General features: G+C 48.0%; 2 protein-coding genes across 2 annotated transcripts in view; one reads left to right on the top strand and one right to left on the bottom strand.

Annotated features, from left to right (window-relative positions):
* irf7 (interferon regulatory factor 7) overlaps positions 1–5395 on the top strand; it is a 30598-nt gene extending 25203 nt beyond the window's left edge. The window contains exon 10 of the mRNA XM_086008420.1: positions 1050–5395. Coding sequence (XP_085864546.1) covers positions 1050–1208 — 159 coding nt within the window. The 3' untranslated portion in view covers positions 1209–5395. The remainder of the gene's footprint in view (positions 1–1049) is intronic.
* Positions 5396–8145: 2750 nt separating this feature from the next.
* The window catches only part of LOC147107213 (leucine-rich repeat serine/threonine-protein kinase 2), a gene marked incomplete at its 5' end in the record, with an annotated part of 193741 nt that continues 182683 nt past the window's right edge, over positions 8146–19203 (bottom strand). Inside the window, 1 exon segment of the mRNA XM_086007547.1 lies at positions 8146–8683. Coding sequence (XP_085863673.1) covers positions 8663–8683 — 21 coding nt within the window.

The following is a 19203-nucleotide window of genomic DNA, read 5'->3' as shown; positions in this document are numbered from 1 at the left end:
GAGGCGAGGGTGCTGCCCACTGAGCCATGGGCCGATACAATGACAGATCTTGGGCCGTTTCCTTGGTTTGGTTTTCAAAAATTTATTTTTAAAAATGGCTTTTCTAAATCAGTAAACCTGAATCTGGAGGCGCTGCCTGTGGGGACTTCGCCTTCTGGCAGGAGTTCTGTCAGATTCCCGCCCACAGCAGTGTGATGTCATGGTGATTTCAATCGCTGGCTGACTCCCCGGCCAGAATGGATTCTTCCGCAGCACCTCGCAAACATTCACCCCATCCACCACCTTAAACATTCACTCCCTCCACCACCGGCGCACCGTGGCTGCAGTGTGTACCATCTACAAGATGCACTGCAGCAACTCACCAAGGCTTCTTCGGCAGCACCTCCCAAACCCGCAACCTCTTCCACCTAGAAGGACAAATGCAGGTGGTGTTCCCCTCCAAGTCACACACCATCCTGACTTGAAAGTATATCGCCGATCCTTCATCGTCGCTGGGTCAAAATCCTGGAGCTCCCTCCCTAACAGCACTGTGGGAGCACCTTCACCACACGGACTGCAGCGGTTCAAGAAGGCGGCTCACCACCACCTTCTCGAGGGCAGCTAGGGATGGGCAATAAATGCTGGCCTTGCCAGCGACGCCCAGATCCCAGGAACAAATATTAAAAATTGTAACCTAACTCATCCAGTGGGATCGGATTGACTTCAAGTGAGAGTAAAATAGACGCTGATCCGATCCCATTACAATGACCCCTCAATTGGTGACACAGTGGGGTTACAATCAGTGCTCCCTGTTATTTTTTGGTGCGCGGTGCCTTTAACTGGCTGCGTGGCCTATTCAGATTACCGCACAGGCGCAGTTTCTCCAGTGTAAGAGCCGGTGAGTGGCCTGCAGGGGACCTCCAGACTGCTGCGGGAAGGTTGGTTACAATCACTGCTGGCTGACCTCCTTCACCACAGAAACACCGCAGCTTTATTCAATTTTGTTTTTCCTTTGAGCGGCCGACCCTCATTTCTCCAACTCACTCTCTCTCTTTGTTTGGAACCGTCAGGTTGTCCCTCGAGCCTGCTCCTGGCTGATTGAACTGGCTCATCAACAGGGTGCCTCATCATTGAACAGTGAGAATGTCAGCCTGCAGCTCTCCAACTCCTCCTTTGACAACTTCCAGGCTCTAATCAAAGAATTGGACAGCATGGAAGTGGATCTGTAGTAGAATCAGCACTGGAGCCGCAGGATAGACATCAAACATCGAGACTGCCAGCTTATCGCGAGAGGGGCTGGTCTTAATCCCACCTCACCGTGTAGCTACAAAACATTCTGTCCCATTTCTGAAAATTCTTATCCAGAAGAATCTTCTAGAACTTGTCGCTGTTTTTAAATCTCTGGACAAATCTTAAACTTCATCTTCTACCCCTCGACGGGGTGCTCCTGCCGACTGCACTTTGCTTCATTTTAGTTACCAATCTTTTTGGGCCGTCGCCAGGGTTCGACAAGTCTGATCAGAAGTTGTTCCCCATCACAAAGTTCTTGCTTAATAAACGAAAGCGACATTGGGAGGATGGGTTCAAACCCACACAACGTCCTGTCCCACTCCGTTTCCATTAAAGGCAGAAAATAATCTCGGTAAAGGAAGGGAAACTGAGCTGGTGTGTGTGTACCTCGTGGGGCCACCAGAAAGAAAGACAGTCTCGCATTTCTCCAGCGCCTTTCACAGCCTCAGGATGTCCCAAAACACTTCACAGCCAATGAAGTACTTTTTTTTGAAGTGCAGTCACTGTCGTAGTGTAGGGAAACGCAGCAGCCAGTTTGCGCACAGCAAGATCCCATAAACCGCTCTGTGATAATGACCAGATAAAGCACGTGGTCAAGAAATGGGGCGGTAAATTTAGAACTGTATGGAACACGGCTACATTTGAAATTCTTTTCACTCACCAGCTTGGGGCTTTTTTATGGAAAATGGTCAAAAGAAATATATTTAAAGAATTGTGATTTTTTATTTATAAAATTAACTATTTTTGTAAATTTTAAATCCTTCATATTTGAGATGGGGGCTGGAGGGGGGGGGGGTGGAGAGAAGAGGCTGTTTAACCGGGTGGGGCGGTTAGAGGTGGGAGGTCATGTGATGACTCCTCCAGCAATACAGCCAATCAGAGGTGCCAGCCCTGCGCAGACTCTGATAGGCCAGTGACTGGGTGCCAGGTGGTCCCTGGGGATCGGGGCCACAGAACGTTCAGCCTGGTGTGTCTCTGTTGATGGCATCGCCCTTTTGTTAGATCGAGGGTCGGAACTAATCACCAGCGAGTGAGCTGAAAAATCGGACTTTTCTCCTTGTGATTCACATTTCTAAGAAAAGTTATTTTTTTGTTAAAGTCTCTCAGCCCCATTTCTGGGAGAGGAAACGCACTCACTCTCGCTCACACACACTCACGCGCACACTCTCTCACACATGCACTCGCACACACACTCACTTTCTCTCTCACTTACATTCACTCACACATTCACACTCACTCACACACTCTCACTCACACACACTCTCACACAAGGACTTGTTGCAGTCCACCAACTTTTAATATTATTAACCATAAAGTAATCCCTGATGCCCTTAACTTGAGATTAAAGAGGGGGGGGAAACTGCAAATGCTGGAAATCTGAAACAAAGCAGAAAATTCTAGAAACACTCAGAAGGTCGTCCGTGTCTGTTTAAAGAAAAAAAAAAAGCAGGTTACTGTTTTGGGAGATGTTCCTTTGGGGCTATTGGATAAACTGTCGGGCGAGGAATCTCTCGGTTCAGGGGCTGTGCTGAGGGAGGGGGAGAGATTCCAGTCCGCGCCCTGAATATCGCCTCTCCAGATATCAGCTTCTGAAGTCGTAATGTGTTTGTATGGATCGAATGGCCTCTTTATGTGCTGTGCTATTCGATGATGAGTTCTTATCTGCTGAAAACAGCGGGCGTGACCCCCTTTATCGGAGTGAGGCAGCGCCTGTTAAAGTACAGGGGGAGAAATTTCACACAAACACATTAAACATCCACAGGCTGATATCCAAAGATTCGTTTTAAGGCAGCGGCTATCATAAAAGAGTCAGGAACTCTGGTGTAGGCTTCAGGTTTGGTCATTATTTATTTTTTTATTTAGTTTAATATTTTATTGAAAATTTCAACCCTTTTTGACTTTGAAACAAATGTTAAAGCACTAAAACCGAGCCACGTCATGGATCGAAGGGTTGACTGGTGCTGGCCATCGATAACTGAATTCAGAAACTGTAACCGCGCTCCTGGGGCTTCCGAGAGCTACAGTTACAGGAAGTACTCTTTACAACAAACGATTTAAGGGCCTTTTAAACTGTGAATTAGGAGCTGATTGTGTACTGCAATAAGCTCATGGACTGCACTGCCCCGATCAGCATTGTGTGATGGTGGCAGCGGCGGCGTAAGGGGCAAAAATTGGGATGATTTGCGCCTCTTGTTAGCGCCAACGGAGCGCAAATCCCCCGGGCGCGGCGCCGCTAATGCCTCCCGCAAAATTCAGCGGGAGGTTAACGGCGCCGGTAGCGCCCCATGGTGCTACGCGATGATGTCATCGCCGCAGCCAGCTCCCCGCTCGCAAACGTGGGTAGCGCCCCCATACCTATCGCCGGACGATATGTCCGACAGGGTCAGGGGGCGTTTTTGCAGCCGCGGCGGCGCAAGTTAAAGGGCAGGTGTCAGGCAGCTATTTTTTGGGGCCGACTGACCCCCCCCCCCGCCCCTTTGTTTCTCGGGGTGCTGGCCGCCATCGCTCCTCTCGAGTGCCAGGCTGCTTTCCCGGCACCCGCTCCCCGGTGGTCCGGCAGGGCGAGGCCCCTCCCCTTTAATCAGGGGAGGGAGGTCTGCAGTATCGCGGCGCTCTGTGCCGAAGCGCGTGGGGCCACGATATTCAGTTGTAACTCCCCAGGAAGGACGGGGGGGGGGGGGGCGCTTCCAGTAACCCCGCCTCCTGCTTGGGGCGCTAACACTCAGTTTCAGGTGTGGGGGCGCTAACTTTTTCGGGGCTCCCCGGGGACATTAGTACCCCAAAAGGGGCGACACCAAATTTTTCCCCCAAGTATATTAATCATTGTTCACTTTTCTAGACAAGAATTTGCACAAAAGTACCATTTTGTTCTATTTAATCTCGCAGATCATTGATATTTTAGAACGAATGGTTTAACACTCCTCTCCACACCGCTGATTTTAACTTTCGGCGATTTAGTGGATCAATTGCCCGTTAAAACCCCGCCCGACTTCGCTTAACGTTGACCCTGGGGGGAGAGGGGGTTATCTCTGGAATTCTCTACCCCAGAGGGCTGTGGAGGCTCAATCGTTGAGTATATTCAAGACAGAGATCGATAGATTTTTGGGAATCGAGAGATATGGAGATGGGGTAGGAAAGTGGAGTTGAGGTTGAATGGCAGAGCAGGTTCGAGGGGCCGTATGGCCGATGACTCCTGATTCTGATGTTCTGAACAGATCCGCGGATTGGCTTGCGACTTCGCGCGTGGTTTACACGTTTTCGGTGGAAAGGTCACTTAAAAAGCGGGTCAAGTAAAAGCCGATTGGATTCCATTTGAGTTTGCTGGTCATGTTAGCCAGGGGCAGGTTGTGTCGCGGCCGCTGGGGCAACTGGCAGACAGTCGCGCTTTGGTTACACAGCCACTCGGAAAATAGGTCTGATCAGGGATCCCAATTGGCTTTGGGAATGGAATAGGTTCTCGTTAATGGGGATGGTGGATTGTTCTACGCACAGTCATGGGATCATAGATCCCAAAACAAGCTAACTCGTTCTACCAGATGTTGGTAACACGATTACTCCATTTCCCAAACAAATATTTAGGGAGGGAGTTTATTGAGTTGCGAAGATATCAGGCCATCTATGAATTCAATACCGAGAATTCATTTTAGAAAAGTGCCACTTCTGTGGTATTGACTCCAGATTCGGAGTGGTTCTTGGTTTGGGTGTAAGCTAGCGATCCCAATCGAAGCCACATTCAGCACATGTTGTAATCCAGGTGTCGGCGTCTCCAAGGGGGAACAGGAGCACCCTATGCACCCAGGAGCTGTGCTGACTGAATTTAGTGGCACCCGAATATAAGAGAGGGGGAGGGGGAGCAGAATGAACGAGGGGCACATTCCAAAGGGCATTTGTTGGTTCACTGACCATCAGGGCTCCTTCGATTGGGGAAACACTGCTGCAATCCCGCTCGAGTCCCGTCAATCTCCGCACCTTGCAAAAACTGTAACTCCGTCCAGCAAAGCCTGAACACTTTCCTGGCTCTTGAAGTGTAAATATTCTTCCATTTCTGTATCTTTGCATTTTTATATATATGTTGCTGTTAAAACTTTTATTAGGGTTTATTAAAACATAGGAGTAAAAATTACAAGTCCTGTGTTTTCTTCAATTCAGTAATACCATTTTGTATCATTAAGCTGGAATGTTTATGCATCGAGCACTTAGGGACGGAGACCAGAACTGTCCCCAGTGTCCCCCACTCCCCCCACCCCCCCCAGTGTTCCGCTCTCTTCCCCCGCTCCTCCCCGTGTCCCCATAGTGTCCCCCCGCTCTCTTTTCCCCCCCCCCCCCCGTGTCCCCCCGCTCTCCCCCCCCAGTCTTTTCCCATTTTATTTCAATATTTTTGTTTACTACTAATAAAAATATTGGAGCTGGGAGATGAGGCTGTTTTGACTGGGCAGGCTGGGAACGGATGACTACGTCTAATCAGAGTTGGCGAGCCTTTGTACAGCTCATGGAGACAAAGCACAGCGACTGCTCCCGGAGCTGTGATGGCAGCATGGTGGTTCTGTTACTGGACTAGTAATCCAGAGACATGAGTTTAAATCCCACCACGGCAGCTGAATTAACTTTTCAGTTAAATAAATCTGGAATAAAAAGCTAGTGTTAGTAATGGTAACTATGAAACTACCGGATTGTCGTAAAAACCCATCTGGTTCACTGATGTCCTTCAGGGAAGGAAATCTGCCGTCCTTACCCGGTCTGGCCGATATGTGACTCCAGACCACAACAATGTGGTCGACTCTTAACTGCCCTCTGAAATGTAGCAATTCAGTCAGTTGTACGGCTCACCACCACCTCGAGGGCAACTAGGGATGGGCAATAAATGCTGGCCTTGCCAGCGATGCCCACATCCCATGCAGGAATTTAAAAAAATCCTGAGCCTATATATCTGTTCAATTTGGGCTCACACTTGAAGAAGTATGTTGCAAGCTCGAATGTCTATTCATCTTTATCTCCATTCTCCAGTTTCAGGGTGAAGCAGCTAAATCCCATCCTTCAAACATTAACCCTGGCAGTACCTCACCTTCCTTCAGCCAACAGCTCCATAGCGAACATTATCACGAGACAGCAATGCCGACAATATTTAAAAACACAAAAAACTGGTGAGAAAAGCAGTTCCTTCATTAACTTTTATTTTCACACTAAGCCAAGGGAGCAGGTTACAGACAGACAAGAGAGCGTTATTTTTTAAAATGCGTTCATAATGGTCAGTAATCTGGTGTGCGAGGTGGGGTTTGAACCCGTCTCCCAGCCCAGAGCTTCCTGTTGTCACGGTGCCGATGCCATGAGTGAGTTTGCAACAATACAATACCTGCAGACACTGACTTAACAAATCGACAGTGTGCAGGAAAATACAGATCGACAAAATTCAAACAAGCTAAAACTAAGACTCAAATCAGCAACTTCATCAAAACAGGGTGGAGAGTCCGATTAAAACAGTGGGAGTGAAATTATCTCGGTTATCTCGGGCGATAGCAAATTGTGAACCCATCCTACACCCGCCGACTCGCTATCGCCATTTCGCACTGCTGCACAACAACTTGTATTTTACACCGCCTTTAACACAGTAAAATGTCCCAAGGTGCTTCACAGGAGCGATTACCAGACAAAATTTGACACCGAGCCACATGAGATATTAGGACAGATGATCAAAAGCTTCGCCAAAGAGGTCGGCTTTAAGGAGCATCTTAAAGGAGGAGAGAGGCGGAGAGGTTTAGGGAGGGAATTCCAGAGCTCGGGGCCCAGGCAGCTGAAGGCACGGCCGCCAATGGCGGAGCGATTAAAATCAGGGATGTTCAAGAGGCCGGAATTGGAGGAGCGCCGAGATCTCGGGGGGTTGTGGGGCTGGAGGAGATTACAGAGATAGGGAGGGGCGAGGTCACGGAGAGATTTGAAAACAAGGATGAGAATTTTGAAATCGAGGTGTTGCCGGACCAGGAGCCGATGTTGGTCAGTGAGCACGGGACGAATTACACCCCCGGTGTGTCTTAAGAAAAGCACAATCAGTCCAAGGTGGGGTTTAATATTGCGATAACATGGCTTATTGGTTGTAAAAACAATCATATCGACTGGTGACAATAGCAAGCAACGGGTAGCCCAGGTGAAAGGTCACTGGAATTTGTGAATTGGAAAATGAATCGGATGGAAACAGGAAGAGGACAGTGTCGGATCCAGCCAGTGCCACAGGCCAACACTCTCACACCCAGTACTAAGGAACTGAAAGCAGAATATCTATATTTACATCAAACTGTGCAACGGTTCAGTAACAATTAACACTCGAAGAAAGAGGGAATTTTAACCCCAACAAACGGACGGGTTTGGGTCGAGTGGGAAGGTAAAATGTAAAAAATCTCAAACGTGAACCCAACCCTCTTCGAACCCGCCCACTTCCAGTTTTAACAGAGGCGGGACGGGGTCGCAGGAGTCAGGACGCTGATTTAAATATTTTAATGAGGCTGCGTGCCTGAGGTTTTTTTCTTTTTAACTCTGGCTGGCCCGGTTACCCAGGCCTCGGGAAACCCGGCAGCTGAAGGGAGGCGAGGACTGCTGCATGGAAGAGGTAAGAGCTTTTCCAGCACTGCCTGTGGGCCAGGAGTGCTTCTCCACCCGTCCCCAGCCCCCCAAGCTAACCTGTGAACACCCCCCCACAGCGATAGGACCCCCCCCGCCGACTGCGATCGGCCCCAACCTGTGATCCGGTGCCCTCCCGATCTTCTCCCCTCCTCCCCTGATCTCTCTTGGGCCCCCCCCATTCGATGCCCCGCCCGACCCCCTCCATCCCCCATCAGATGGAGGCCCTTTACATACGCTCCCCCCGCCTCCCCCCCCCCCCTGCGGCCTGCTTCACTGAGCCACTGGGGGGATTGGTTCCTTGATCATTCGCTAGGCCTCAGCTGGTGCTTGACCTGGAGAGATCAAGGGGCAGGGGCGGGGGGAGGAAACAGAAGTTCAGGAGCCTCAACAAATATATTCAAATGGTCATTAATATTGTATCTGATTAAAACTTCTTTTTGTACAAACCAAAGATTTCCAAAGAATGGAACAAGCTCGGTTGTCTCCCCCATTGTCCCATTGCTGATGAATCTTCCAGGAAACATTTCACAGCATCAAACGCCAACACTCCCTGGGCCACAGCCACCTGGAGCAGCTCTGTGTAACATAGACTGGCCAAGCAATGTGGGGGGGGGTTGCGATTCCGCAGGGAACAGGCTGGGCGGTGGGGTCTGGATTGGGTGGTGGGGGAGGAGAGAGGTGAAATTGTCCAGCTGTGGAACGTGGATAAAGCAGAGCTCGTTGGGTCGAACCATGTACTCCAGAAAGGAATGAATGTTCCCGTCACTTTCACTGGAAATGGTTAACAGCCAGGATGGAATTCCTATAAAGATAAAATACTTTGATTACAGTGTAACTGGTTTCAGATTCCCTAATTAATAAATTAATACAAATCGCTCTGAAATCACAAAGCAGTGTAATCATTCGAATTTATATCAGAATGGCCAGATTGTGGCAGACCACCTCCATCAATATCCCAGCACACATTTACTGTCGGTCAGTAACACCCCGTCTGATAGGCTCAGGACACTGGACGGTCAGTAACACCCCGCCTGATAGGCTCAGGACAGTGGACGGTCAGTGTGGTCAGTAACACCCTGTCTGATAGGCTCAGGACACTGGACGGTCAGTAACGCCCTGTCTGATAGGCTCAGGACACTGGACAGTCAGTGTGGTCAGTAACACCCTGTCTGATAGGCTCAGGACACTGGACGGTCAGTGTGGTCAGTAACATTCTGTCTGATAGGCTCAGGACACTGGATGGTCAGTAACACCATAGGCTCAGGACACTGGACGGTCAGTGTGGTCAGTAACGCCCTGTCTGATAGGCTCAGGACACTGGACGGTCAGTGTGGTCAGTAACACCCTGTCTGATAGGCTCAGGACACTGGACGGTCAGTGTGGTCAGTAATGCCCCGTCTGATAGGCTCAGGACACTGGACGGTCAGTGTGGTCAGTAACATTCTGTCTGATAGGCCCAGGACACTGGACGGTCAGTAACATTCTGTCTGATAGGCTCAGGACACTGGACGGTCAGTGTGGTCAGTAACGCCCTGTCCGATAGGCTCAGGACACTGGACGGTCAGTGTGGTCAGTTACATTCTGTCTGATAGGCTCAGGACACTGGACGGTCAGTGTGGTCAGTAACGCCCTGTCTGATAGGCTCAGGACACTGGACGGTCAGTGTGGTCAGTTACATTCTGTCTGATAGGCTCAGGACACTGGACAGTCAGTGTGGTCAGTAATGCCCCATCTAATAGGCTCAGGACACTGGACAGTCAGTGTGGTCAGTAACGCCCTGTCCGATAGGCTCAGCACACTGGATGGTCAGTGTGGTCAGTTACATTCTGTCTGATAGGCTCAGGACACTGGACGGTCAGTAACGCCCTGTCTGATAGGCTCAGGACACTGGATGGTCAGTGTGGTCAGTAACACCCTGTCCGATAGGCTCAGGACACTGGACGGTCAGTGTGGTCAGTAACGCCCTGTCTGATAGGCTCAGGACACTGGACGGTCAGTGTGGTCAGTTACATTCTGTCTGATAGGCTCAGGACACTGGACGGTCAGTGTGGTCAGTAACGCCCTGTCCGATAGGCTCAGGACCCTGGACGGTCAGTGTGGTCAGTAACACCCTGTCCGATAGGCTCAGGACACTGGACGGTCAGTGTGGTCAGTAACACCCTGTCCGATAGGCTCAGGACACTGGATGGTCAGGAACATCCTTCGTGTAATCAAGGTTTGAATCCAGCTCAGACGGATGAGGTTGACAAATTTCCCATTTCTTCCTACAAAATGGGTTTTGGGTTATCGATCCCGAGCAAGCGTGACTCAATCTTACTCAAAGAGAGCACCAAGGCAGATAGTGTGAAGTGAAAATGTCACACAGGAGGAATGGGGGATAATGTGCAGCGTTGGAGGGGCGCAGGGCGAGGGTCATGCTGCTGTTGGCCTGTTCTATACCAGCCTCAAAGGATTCTCCTTAAGGTCCTGGAAGCAACACGTCATTCTCAGGCATTGACATCAAATAGAGTGAATCTCACCAACAAAATATACAATACGGAGCTTTGGTATAAGAACATAAGAAATAGGAGCAGGAGTCAGCCATTCGGCTCCTCGAGTCATTCAATAAGATCATGACTGATCTTCGACCTCAACTCCACTTTCCTGCCCAATTCCTTGATTCCCCTAGAGTCCAAAACTCTATCGAACTCAGCCTTGAATATACTCAATGACTGAGCATCCACAGCCCTCTGGGGTAGAGAATTCCAAAGATTCACAACCCTCTGAGTGAAGAAATTCTTCCTCATCTCAGTCTTAAATGGACGACCCCTTATCCTGAGACTGTGCCCCCTAGTTCTGGACTCCCCAGCCAGGGGAAACAACCTCTCAGCATCTACCCTGTCAATCCCCCTCAGAATCTTCTAAAGCCAGTACTGAGAGGCAATCGATAGTGGGTGGAGCGAAGGTTTCTGTCAGTACTTCCTGTCACCACTCAATGGAGTTGTGTCACGCACATGGAACTCAATGGGCGAGATGCAGATTTCCTCCCTGTTTTTATTCCTGTCATGCAATAACGGGATCGAGCTGTGGCGTTCCCTCTAAACATTCCAGCATTTCAATCGTACAGAGTTCCCGAGCGACCAAACCGATAGCAGGAAGAATAAAAAAGAAGCATATTATCTAAATGGTGAGAGATTGCAGAGCTCTGAGATGCAGAGGGATCTGGGTGCCCTAGTGCATGAATCGCAAAAGGTTAATATGCATGTACAGCAAGTAATTAGGAAAGCTAATAGAATGTTATTGGGAAGAATACAAAAGTAGGGAGGTTATGCTTCAGTTATACAGGGCATTGGTGAGACCACATCTGGAGTACTGTGTACAGTATTGGTCTCCTTATTTAAGGAAGGATGTAAATGCGTTGGAAGCAGTTCAGAGAAGGTTTACTAGACTAATACCTGGAATGGGCGGGTTGTCTTATGAGGAAAGGTTGGACAGGCTAGGCTTGTATCCGCTGGAGTTTAGAAGAGTAAGAGGTGTGATGAAATAACTGTGTTCTGATATTTGTACTTGTACTGTAATGTCTGGAATGTTCCACCGGGGGGAACCACTAATGCTCCTCCCTGGCCCCGCCCCTCTTCTGGTATGTTCTACCAAGGGCTCGGTCGATGATGTACTCTGTTAACTCTGCCATGATTCTTATTTAATAAAAGGCTTCTGTCTTAAGCTTTAACTTCACGGATTCGGGCAGTTATTTGGCACATCAATTTTATTAAATAACAACTTTTGGAAGATGGATCGATTTTTGAAACCAGAGCGTCTGGATATCGATCCCCATTTGGCAGATGCGTCGAAGAAATTTACACATTGGCTCCGATGTTTTGAACACTTCATCGCATCATCGACCGATCCGACGGTTAACAAGTTGGGTCTTCTAACCAACTTGGTAAGTCATCAAACTTACTCTATAATTGAAGATATTACTACATATGAAGAGGCCCTCACAGCTCTTAAAGCCCAGTACCTTAAGTCGGTTAACGAAGTATACGCCAGGTATCTCCTGTCTACTCGCAGGCAATTATCCGAGGAATCTCTGGACGATTTCCTGCAGGACCTTAAGGCTTTGGCTAAGGGTTGCAACTACAAGGCTGTCTCTGCCATAGTGTATCAGGAAGAAGCCATCCGCGATTCTTTCATATCTGGCCTCTGATCTAATTATATTAGACAGAGACTCCTCGAGAACGACTCGTTAGTTTTAAAAACGGTTGTCGCTGCTGCTCGATCGTTAGATGTAGCCCAGAAGAATTCAGAAGTGTATGCATCAGCCCATGCATCTCTCTCAGCCTCGTGTGTTCCGAAGATGGAGGCATCCATAACACCAATGGAGCCCCCCACTTAATCCTATTGTTGCGGCTGTGCCCCATGGGTCTAAGTGTTATTTTTGTGGCCAATCTAAACACCCCAGGCAAAGTTGCCCAGCCATTTTAGTAAAGTGTGTAAGGGTAATCCTGTACCCGATGTCTTCTCTGCTGCCGCCTATCGTTTTAGTCTAGCCTCGGCTATGGTTGACCAGACCATACCGTGTTCCTTGGCAAAATCTATGATGGACATTAAGATTAATGGTCGTCCTACTGGGTGTTTGATAGACTGTGGCAGTACTGAAAGTTTTATACACCCCAACCTTGTTAACTCCTGTTCATTGAAGGTGTATCCTACTCGAAGTGAAATTGTGATAGCGTCCAAATCCCTTACTTCGGAGGTAACTGGATATTGTAAAGTCACATTGACCGTTAATGATACGGAGTATAAGGACTTTAAACTCCTCATATTACCTCAGTTGTGTGTGAACTTAATATTAGGCTTGGACTTCCAGTGTCAGCATGAGAGCGTTACCCTTAAGTATGGTGGATCTCAGCCTCCGCTCACAGTCTGCAGCCTTTCTACTTTAAACGTAAGTCCGCCTTCTTTGTTTGCGAACCTTGCTCCTAATTGTAGACCTATAGCGACTAAGAGTCGACGGTATAGTTCAGAAGATAAAACATTTATAAAAGAGGAAGTGGAAAGGCTTCAACGGGAGGGAATCATCGAACACAGTGGTAGCCCGTGGCGTGCCCAGGTGGTGGTGGTTAAAACTAATGAGAAGAAAAGACTTGTGGTCGATTATAGCCAGACTATAAACTTGTATACCCAATTAGACGCCTATCCTTTGCCTCGTATTTCTGAGATGGTGAACCAGATAGCTCAGTACCGCATGTTCTCCACCATTGATTTAAAGTCTGCCTACCATCAACTCCCCATCAAAATAGAAGACCGACCTTATACGGCCTTCGAAGCTAATGGGCACCTGTTCCAATTCCTTCGGGTGCCCTTTGGAGTGACGAATGGGGTATCCGTCTTCCAACGGGAGATGGATCGTATGGTGGATGAATATGCGTTGGAAGCAACATTCCCGTACCTGGACAATGTTACTGTTAAGTATGTGTACTGTATTGAACAATTAACACAAAGACTTAAACATATAACTCAAACAGGTCTTTACTGGTTGGAGGTAGGGACTATACTGAATACAAGATTACTGCACAGTGCTTATATACCGGTGTGTTCACCCCCGGTATTATGTCTACAGCAGCCTGAGAAAGTAGTACATCTCTTAAGGTGGAACAGGCTTAAGCTCTCTTAAGGTGGAACAGGTTACAAACACAACACTCCTCCCTTCTTAGCTTTATAGTCATCCCCCCCATTTAACATAACATAATAACATATATACATATATAACTTCATGTTTAACGTAACATATCACAGATTCAGTCTCTGCGGAAAACAGTTCACAGATTCAATCTCTACGAACAGTTGCAACATACTCTTAGTGGGAACAGTTTACAGGTTCAGTCTCTGTGGGAACAGTTCGTAAATTCAGTCTCTGATCTTAATTCGTTCCAGACAGCATCTTTTCGTAGTGTTCGGCCGGAGGTAGTAGAAGTAACAATATTTTAAACAATTATTATTTTCGGCCTCTTCTTTTTCTTTTCTGCCTTTTTACAACTCTTGTCGTTCCCATCTTCTCGGCGGACAGCTGTAATGCTACCAACTCTCTATGTTCTTTAGACCTTAAGTGCTTCCTCCGGATTTCAGCACTTTGGGAGTTTCCATCACAATTTGGGCATACCACATCCTCGTAGTATTCACTATCACTCAACAGGTCGAGAGGCCCTTCTACTTCTTCCTTACCCAACTGGACGCTATCCGACTGCTGTTCCTTCTCTATCTCTCTTACTTCCCGTAGTAGAGCCACCTTCTTCCGATGTTCCGTAGACTTTTGGTGCTCCTCCATGATTTCTGCACTTTGGGGGTCGAAGTTACAAGCTGGGCAGGACAGGACATCGTAATATTCGGAGTCGTCCGACAGGTCATGGTAATATTCGGTGTCGTCCTGAGCTAGGCCAGCGAGAGGGTCGTCTATTTCCTCCATACCCAGCTGGACGTTAGCCAGCTCTTGTTCCAAATCCAGACATCTTTCCTGAAGAGACTTCTTCATGTGTACCTCTGCATCCAGCTTTTTCTGGGCTTTCAGCAAGTCGTTTACTAGTGACCTCATTTGTGATTTTAATACTTCAACTTCCTTTGGAGATTGATTGCTCGGACTATGCAGTCCCTCTACCGGAGCAGCTGTTTCAGCGGTCTGTTGTTCTACATTGACGTGAGTCAGCGTACTTTTGGCATCCAATGGCTGCTCTGTTGCAGTCGTTTCAGTCTGTGTCATCACATCAGCCATCTCAATGACTTTTGAGAGCTCCGAACCCTTTTCCTTTGAAGATCGCAGCTCGTGTTCAAGTTTTTCCCATTTCAGAGTCTTGTCCCTCAGCATATGAAGGAGTTGGCTGACCGTTAACTCTTCTGACACCAGATTATGGCACGCACCTTCAGAACCTGAATCAGCTTTGATTCGTTCGGCCTCCTCGCGCAGATGGTTGGTGTGCTCCTGCTCCATTTTCTCCATCAGTTGCTTCTGTTGCCTTTCCAGATTCTCCCACTCTGTAACAAAGAACTTTTTTATTTCATTCATCTCTTGCTCAAAACGGCGAATCATTTGTTCTAATTGCTGTTGTAGTTTGAAATGGAGTTGAGTTCGAGCCCAGTGTCCCTCAAAAATGTGCATATCAGTAGACTTGACAGACTCAGAATTCTCTGTTAAACTATGTTGTTGTTGCTCGGTGGAATTCTGTGCTGAAACTTTGTCTTTTGCACATGGGTTGGTCTTACCATCATCAGTTCTAGAGTCTGGGCTGATTATCTGCACCGAGTTCTCATTCTTTATGGCTTTTAGTGAATGCCAGTCCATATTTATGTTTCTAAACCACTCCCGGCCTAGTAGTGGTGGACCTCCCTCCGGTAGCACATATAAGTCCATTATTTGACTTCCTTCGCCCTTGTTGGCCACTGCAACCTTTATTGTCCCGATGGGGTACACTCTCTGCCCCGTGTAGGTTGTCAATATAATCTCCGTATCCTGTAGGGGAATATGTTGGAATAACCTTCTGTAATCTTTCTTATTCATGACCGACAATGCCGATCCAGTGTCCAATTCCATTTTTACTTGGACTCCTTCTATCTGAAGAGTAACCCAAATTGTCTGGAGGTCTGCACCCTTACCAACGTTGAGTACCCTTAAGCTAGCCAGTTCAATACTGCTTGCGTCTGAATCGGACTCCTGTTTGGCCACCTTGTGTACCTTTGCGTATTTCCCTTGCGGTGACTTCTTGTTGCTGGTCTTCTTCCCTGACCTGCATACTCTAGCTATATGTCCAAGCCTACCACAAGTTCTACATTCTTGGTTTTTAAACCAACACTGGTTCTGATCATGCGTTGTCTTTCCACAACGATAACATTTAACAGAACTCACACCCAATTTGTGTGCACTGAGCTCCGGTGACCGTAGCTGCATTACTGCCGTGCCTCTCACTGCGGCTTCGTGTGCTGCTGCCATAGTGACCGCCTTCTCAAGCGTCAGCTCATTCTCCTCGAGCAGTCGCTTTTGTGTATCCTGTTTAAATAAACCACACACAAATTTGTCTCGTAGTGCATCTGTCAGTCCCGTTCGAAACTGGCAATATTTCGCTAATTTACGCAATTCCAGCAAATATTCAGCATTGCTTTCATGCTGTAGCTGCCTTCTGTCGTAAAATTTAAATCGTTCCGCTAGCATCAGCGGCGTGGGGTTTAGATGATCTTTCAGGACAGTAACAATCTCATCGAACGTCTTATCCGCTGGTTCATCTGGTGATAACAGGTGTTTCAATTGCCCGTATGTCTTCGCACCCATTAAATTTAATAATGTTAGTGCTTTATCAGCCTCACGAATTTTATTGGCCTTACAATAATTTTTAACTCGTTCAACATATATGGCCCAATCTTCGATGTCACTATCAAAGTTGCTAATATTCCCGTGTTTAGGCATTGTAGTACTTTATCAGATTTGCAATTTCTCAGATTTTTTTTTTTACTGCTATCCAAGATGGCGGCTTCCCGCTCTTGCCGTTGTCCTCCGCCCACAAAATGGCGGTTTTCCCGCGCTTGGCGGTCTTCACCCGTCCCCCGACGCCGTCTCCCTTCAGCCCCGAGTGCGGCCCTTATCTCCGCCGCGATCGATAGCCCGCGCTGTGCACCGCGGCTCTCGCACCTTGAGCTTCTGCAGCCGCCGCGCCTTTCAGCCCGAGTGCGGCCCTTATCAGGGATTTCGATCGATGGCCCGGCTGCGCCTCGCACTTGAAAGCGGCCCGGCCCTTATCAGCGGATGCGATCGATGGCCCGGCTGCGCCCCTCACTTCAAAGCGGCCCGGCCCTTATCTGCCGATCGCTATCGCCCTGTACCTCTCTCTTCCCCAGTCCTGTCTTCTACTCCGGTTCACAAGCTGATGGAGGCTTCAGGGTCCTAATGCCTGTCGCTTCCAGTGGGGTGGTGAGTGGTGAGGTTTGAAACCTCTCTTCAACCGCCGTGGAATAACTGCCGCAGGGTAAGAACCTGACTCGTCGCCAGTGTTAAGTATGTGTACTGTATTGAACAATTAACACAAAGACTTAAACATATAACTCAAACAGGTCTTTACTGGTTGGAGGTAGGGACTATACTGAATACAAGATTACTGCACAGTGCTTATATACCGGTGTGTTCACCCCCGGTATTACGTCTACAGCAGCCTGAGAAAGTAGTACATCTCTTAAGGTGGAACAGGCTTAAGCTCTCTTAAGGTGGAACAGGTTACATACACAACAGTTACCATCTGTGGGCGTGACCAACGGGAGCATGATCAAAATCTCGCGAAGTTCCTAGAGACTGCAAAGAGGTTCTGCCTGACCTACAACGAAAACAAGTGCACCTTCAATACTACACGTTTGTGTATTCTTGGTTGCGTTGTGGAGAATGGGGTAATCGGCCCAGATCCTGAAAGATTACGCCCACTTAAGGAATTACCTTTACCTCACACTGTAAAAGCCTTAAGGTGGTGTCTGGGATTCTTCTCGTACTATGCCCAGTGGGTGGCTAGCTACTCAGATAAAGTCCGACCTCTTATTAAGTCGACGTCTTTTCCGCTATCGGCGGAAGCTCAGGAGGCTTTCCTTAATATCAAACGGGACATTGAGAAGGCAGTGGTATGTGCCGTGGATGAGAAGATCCCATTTCAAGTGGAAAGTGATGCATCTGATTTTGCGTTGGCAGCAACTCTTAACCAAGCTGGTAGACCAGTAGCTTTCTTCTCTCGTACATTGCAAGGACCAGAAGTTCGACATTCTTCAGTGGAAAAGGAGGCACAGGCAATTATTGAAGCAGTCAGATATTGGAGACATTATCTCGCTGGCCAACGTTTTACGCTCATTACTGACCAGCGATCTGTGGCCTTTATGTTCAATACTAAGCAGAGAGGCAAGATCAAAAATGATAAGATTTTAAGATGGCGAATAGAACTGTCAATATATGACTATGATATCCAGTACAGGCCTGGAGTATTTAATGAGCCATCGGATGCTTTGTCACGAGGAGTATGTGCTAGTCTAGGTACAGATAAGCTTCAAAGTCTCCACGACGCACTCTGCCACCCTGGTGTTACCAGAATGAACCACTTCATTAAGTCCCACAATCTACCCTACTCTATTGAGGAGGTCCGGACAATGACCAGAACCTGTCATGTTTGTGCTGAATGCAAACCCCGCTTCTATAAGCCGTCCGAGCCAGCTCATCTTATTAAAGCAACTTGACCATTTGAGCGTTTGAGTCTCGATTTTAAAGGTCCCCTTCCATCGAGCGACCGTAATGTCTATTTTCTTAATATTATAGACGAGTACTCTCGGTTCCCTTTTGTTATCCCCTGTCCGGATGTGACTAGTGCTGTTGTAATTAAATGCCTCTGCCAACTGTTTTCCTTGTTCGGCATGCCTAACTATATACATAGTGATAGGGGTTCTTCCTTTATGAGCGAAGAATTACAACAGTTTTTGCTATCGAAGGGGATTGCAACGAGTAGAACTACCAGCTATAACCCTCGTGGTAACGGGCAGGTCGAGAAAGAAAATGCGACAGTGTGGAAGGCTATCGTACTGTCTCTGAAGTCACGAGGCCTGCCGACCTCTCGCTGGCAGGATGTCCTGCCAGACGTGCTGCATTCCATAAGGTCTCTTTTGTGTACAGCGACGAATGCCACTCCTCACGAAAGGATGTTTAGTTTTCCAAGAAAAGCTACTAATGGAGTATCGTTACCCACATGGTTGACGACCACGGGCCCTGTGTTGTTGCGCAGACATGTGAGAGGCCACAAGACTGATCCACTGGTGGAGGAAGTACAATTCCTCCATGCTAATCCCCAGTATGCGTACATTCAATATTCGGATGGGCGAGAGGATACAGTCTCTATTAAAGATCTTGCACCTGCTGGAGCTCGAAAAGAGTTCGACTCTGAGAGTAGAGTTTTCAATCGTGGTATTGGACCTTCAGAGACACAAACCCTCAGTGTGGAAAATACTGATGATTCTGGGAATTCGAATGAACCGGAGTTAGTACTCCGGGAGGAGCCTCAGCAAGAGTTACGTCGTTCCCAGAGGATTCTCAGACCACCTGACAGACTGAATCTATAGCAGGGGGTGAATGTGATGAAATAACTGTGTTCTGATATTTGTACTTGTACTTGTAATGTCTGGAATGTTCCACCGGGGGGAACAACTAATGCTCCTCCCTGGCCCCGCCCCTCTTCTGGTATGTTCTACCAAGGGCTCGGTCGATGATGTACTCTGTTAACTCTGCCATGATTCTTATTTAATAAAAGGCTTCTGTCTTAAGCTTTAACTTCACGGATTCAG

This window comes from Somniosus microcephalus, chromosome 15 (assembly GCF_052327205.1).
Source record: "Somniosus microcephalus isolate GS21.2 chromosome 15, FLI_Smic_1.0, whole genome shotgun sequence".
Lineage (NCBI taxonomy): Eukaryota > Metazoa > Chordata > Chondrichthyes > Squaliformes > Somniosidae > Somniosus > Somniosus microcephalus.
Note: the sequence above shows the minus strand (reverse complement) of the source record. Positions and strands in the feature narration are given on the sequence as shown.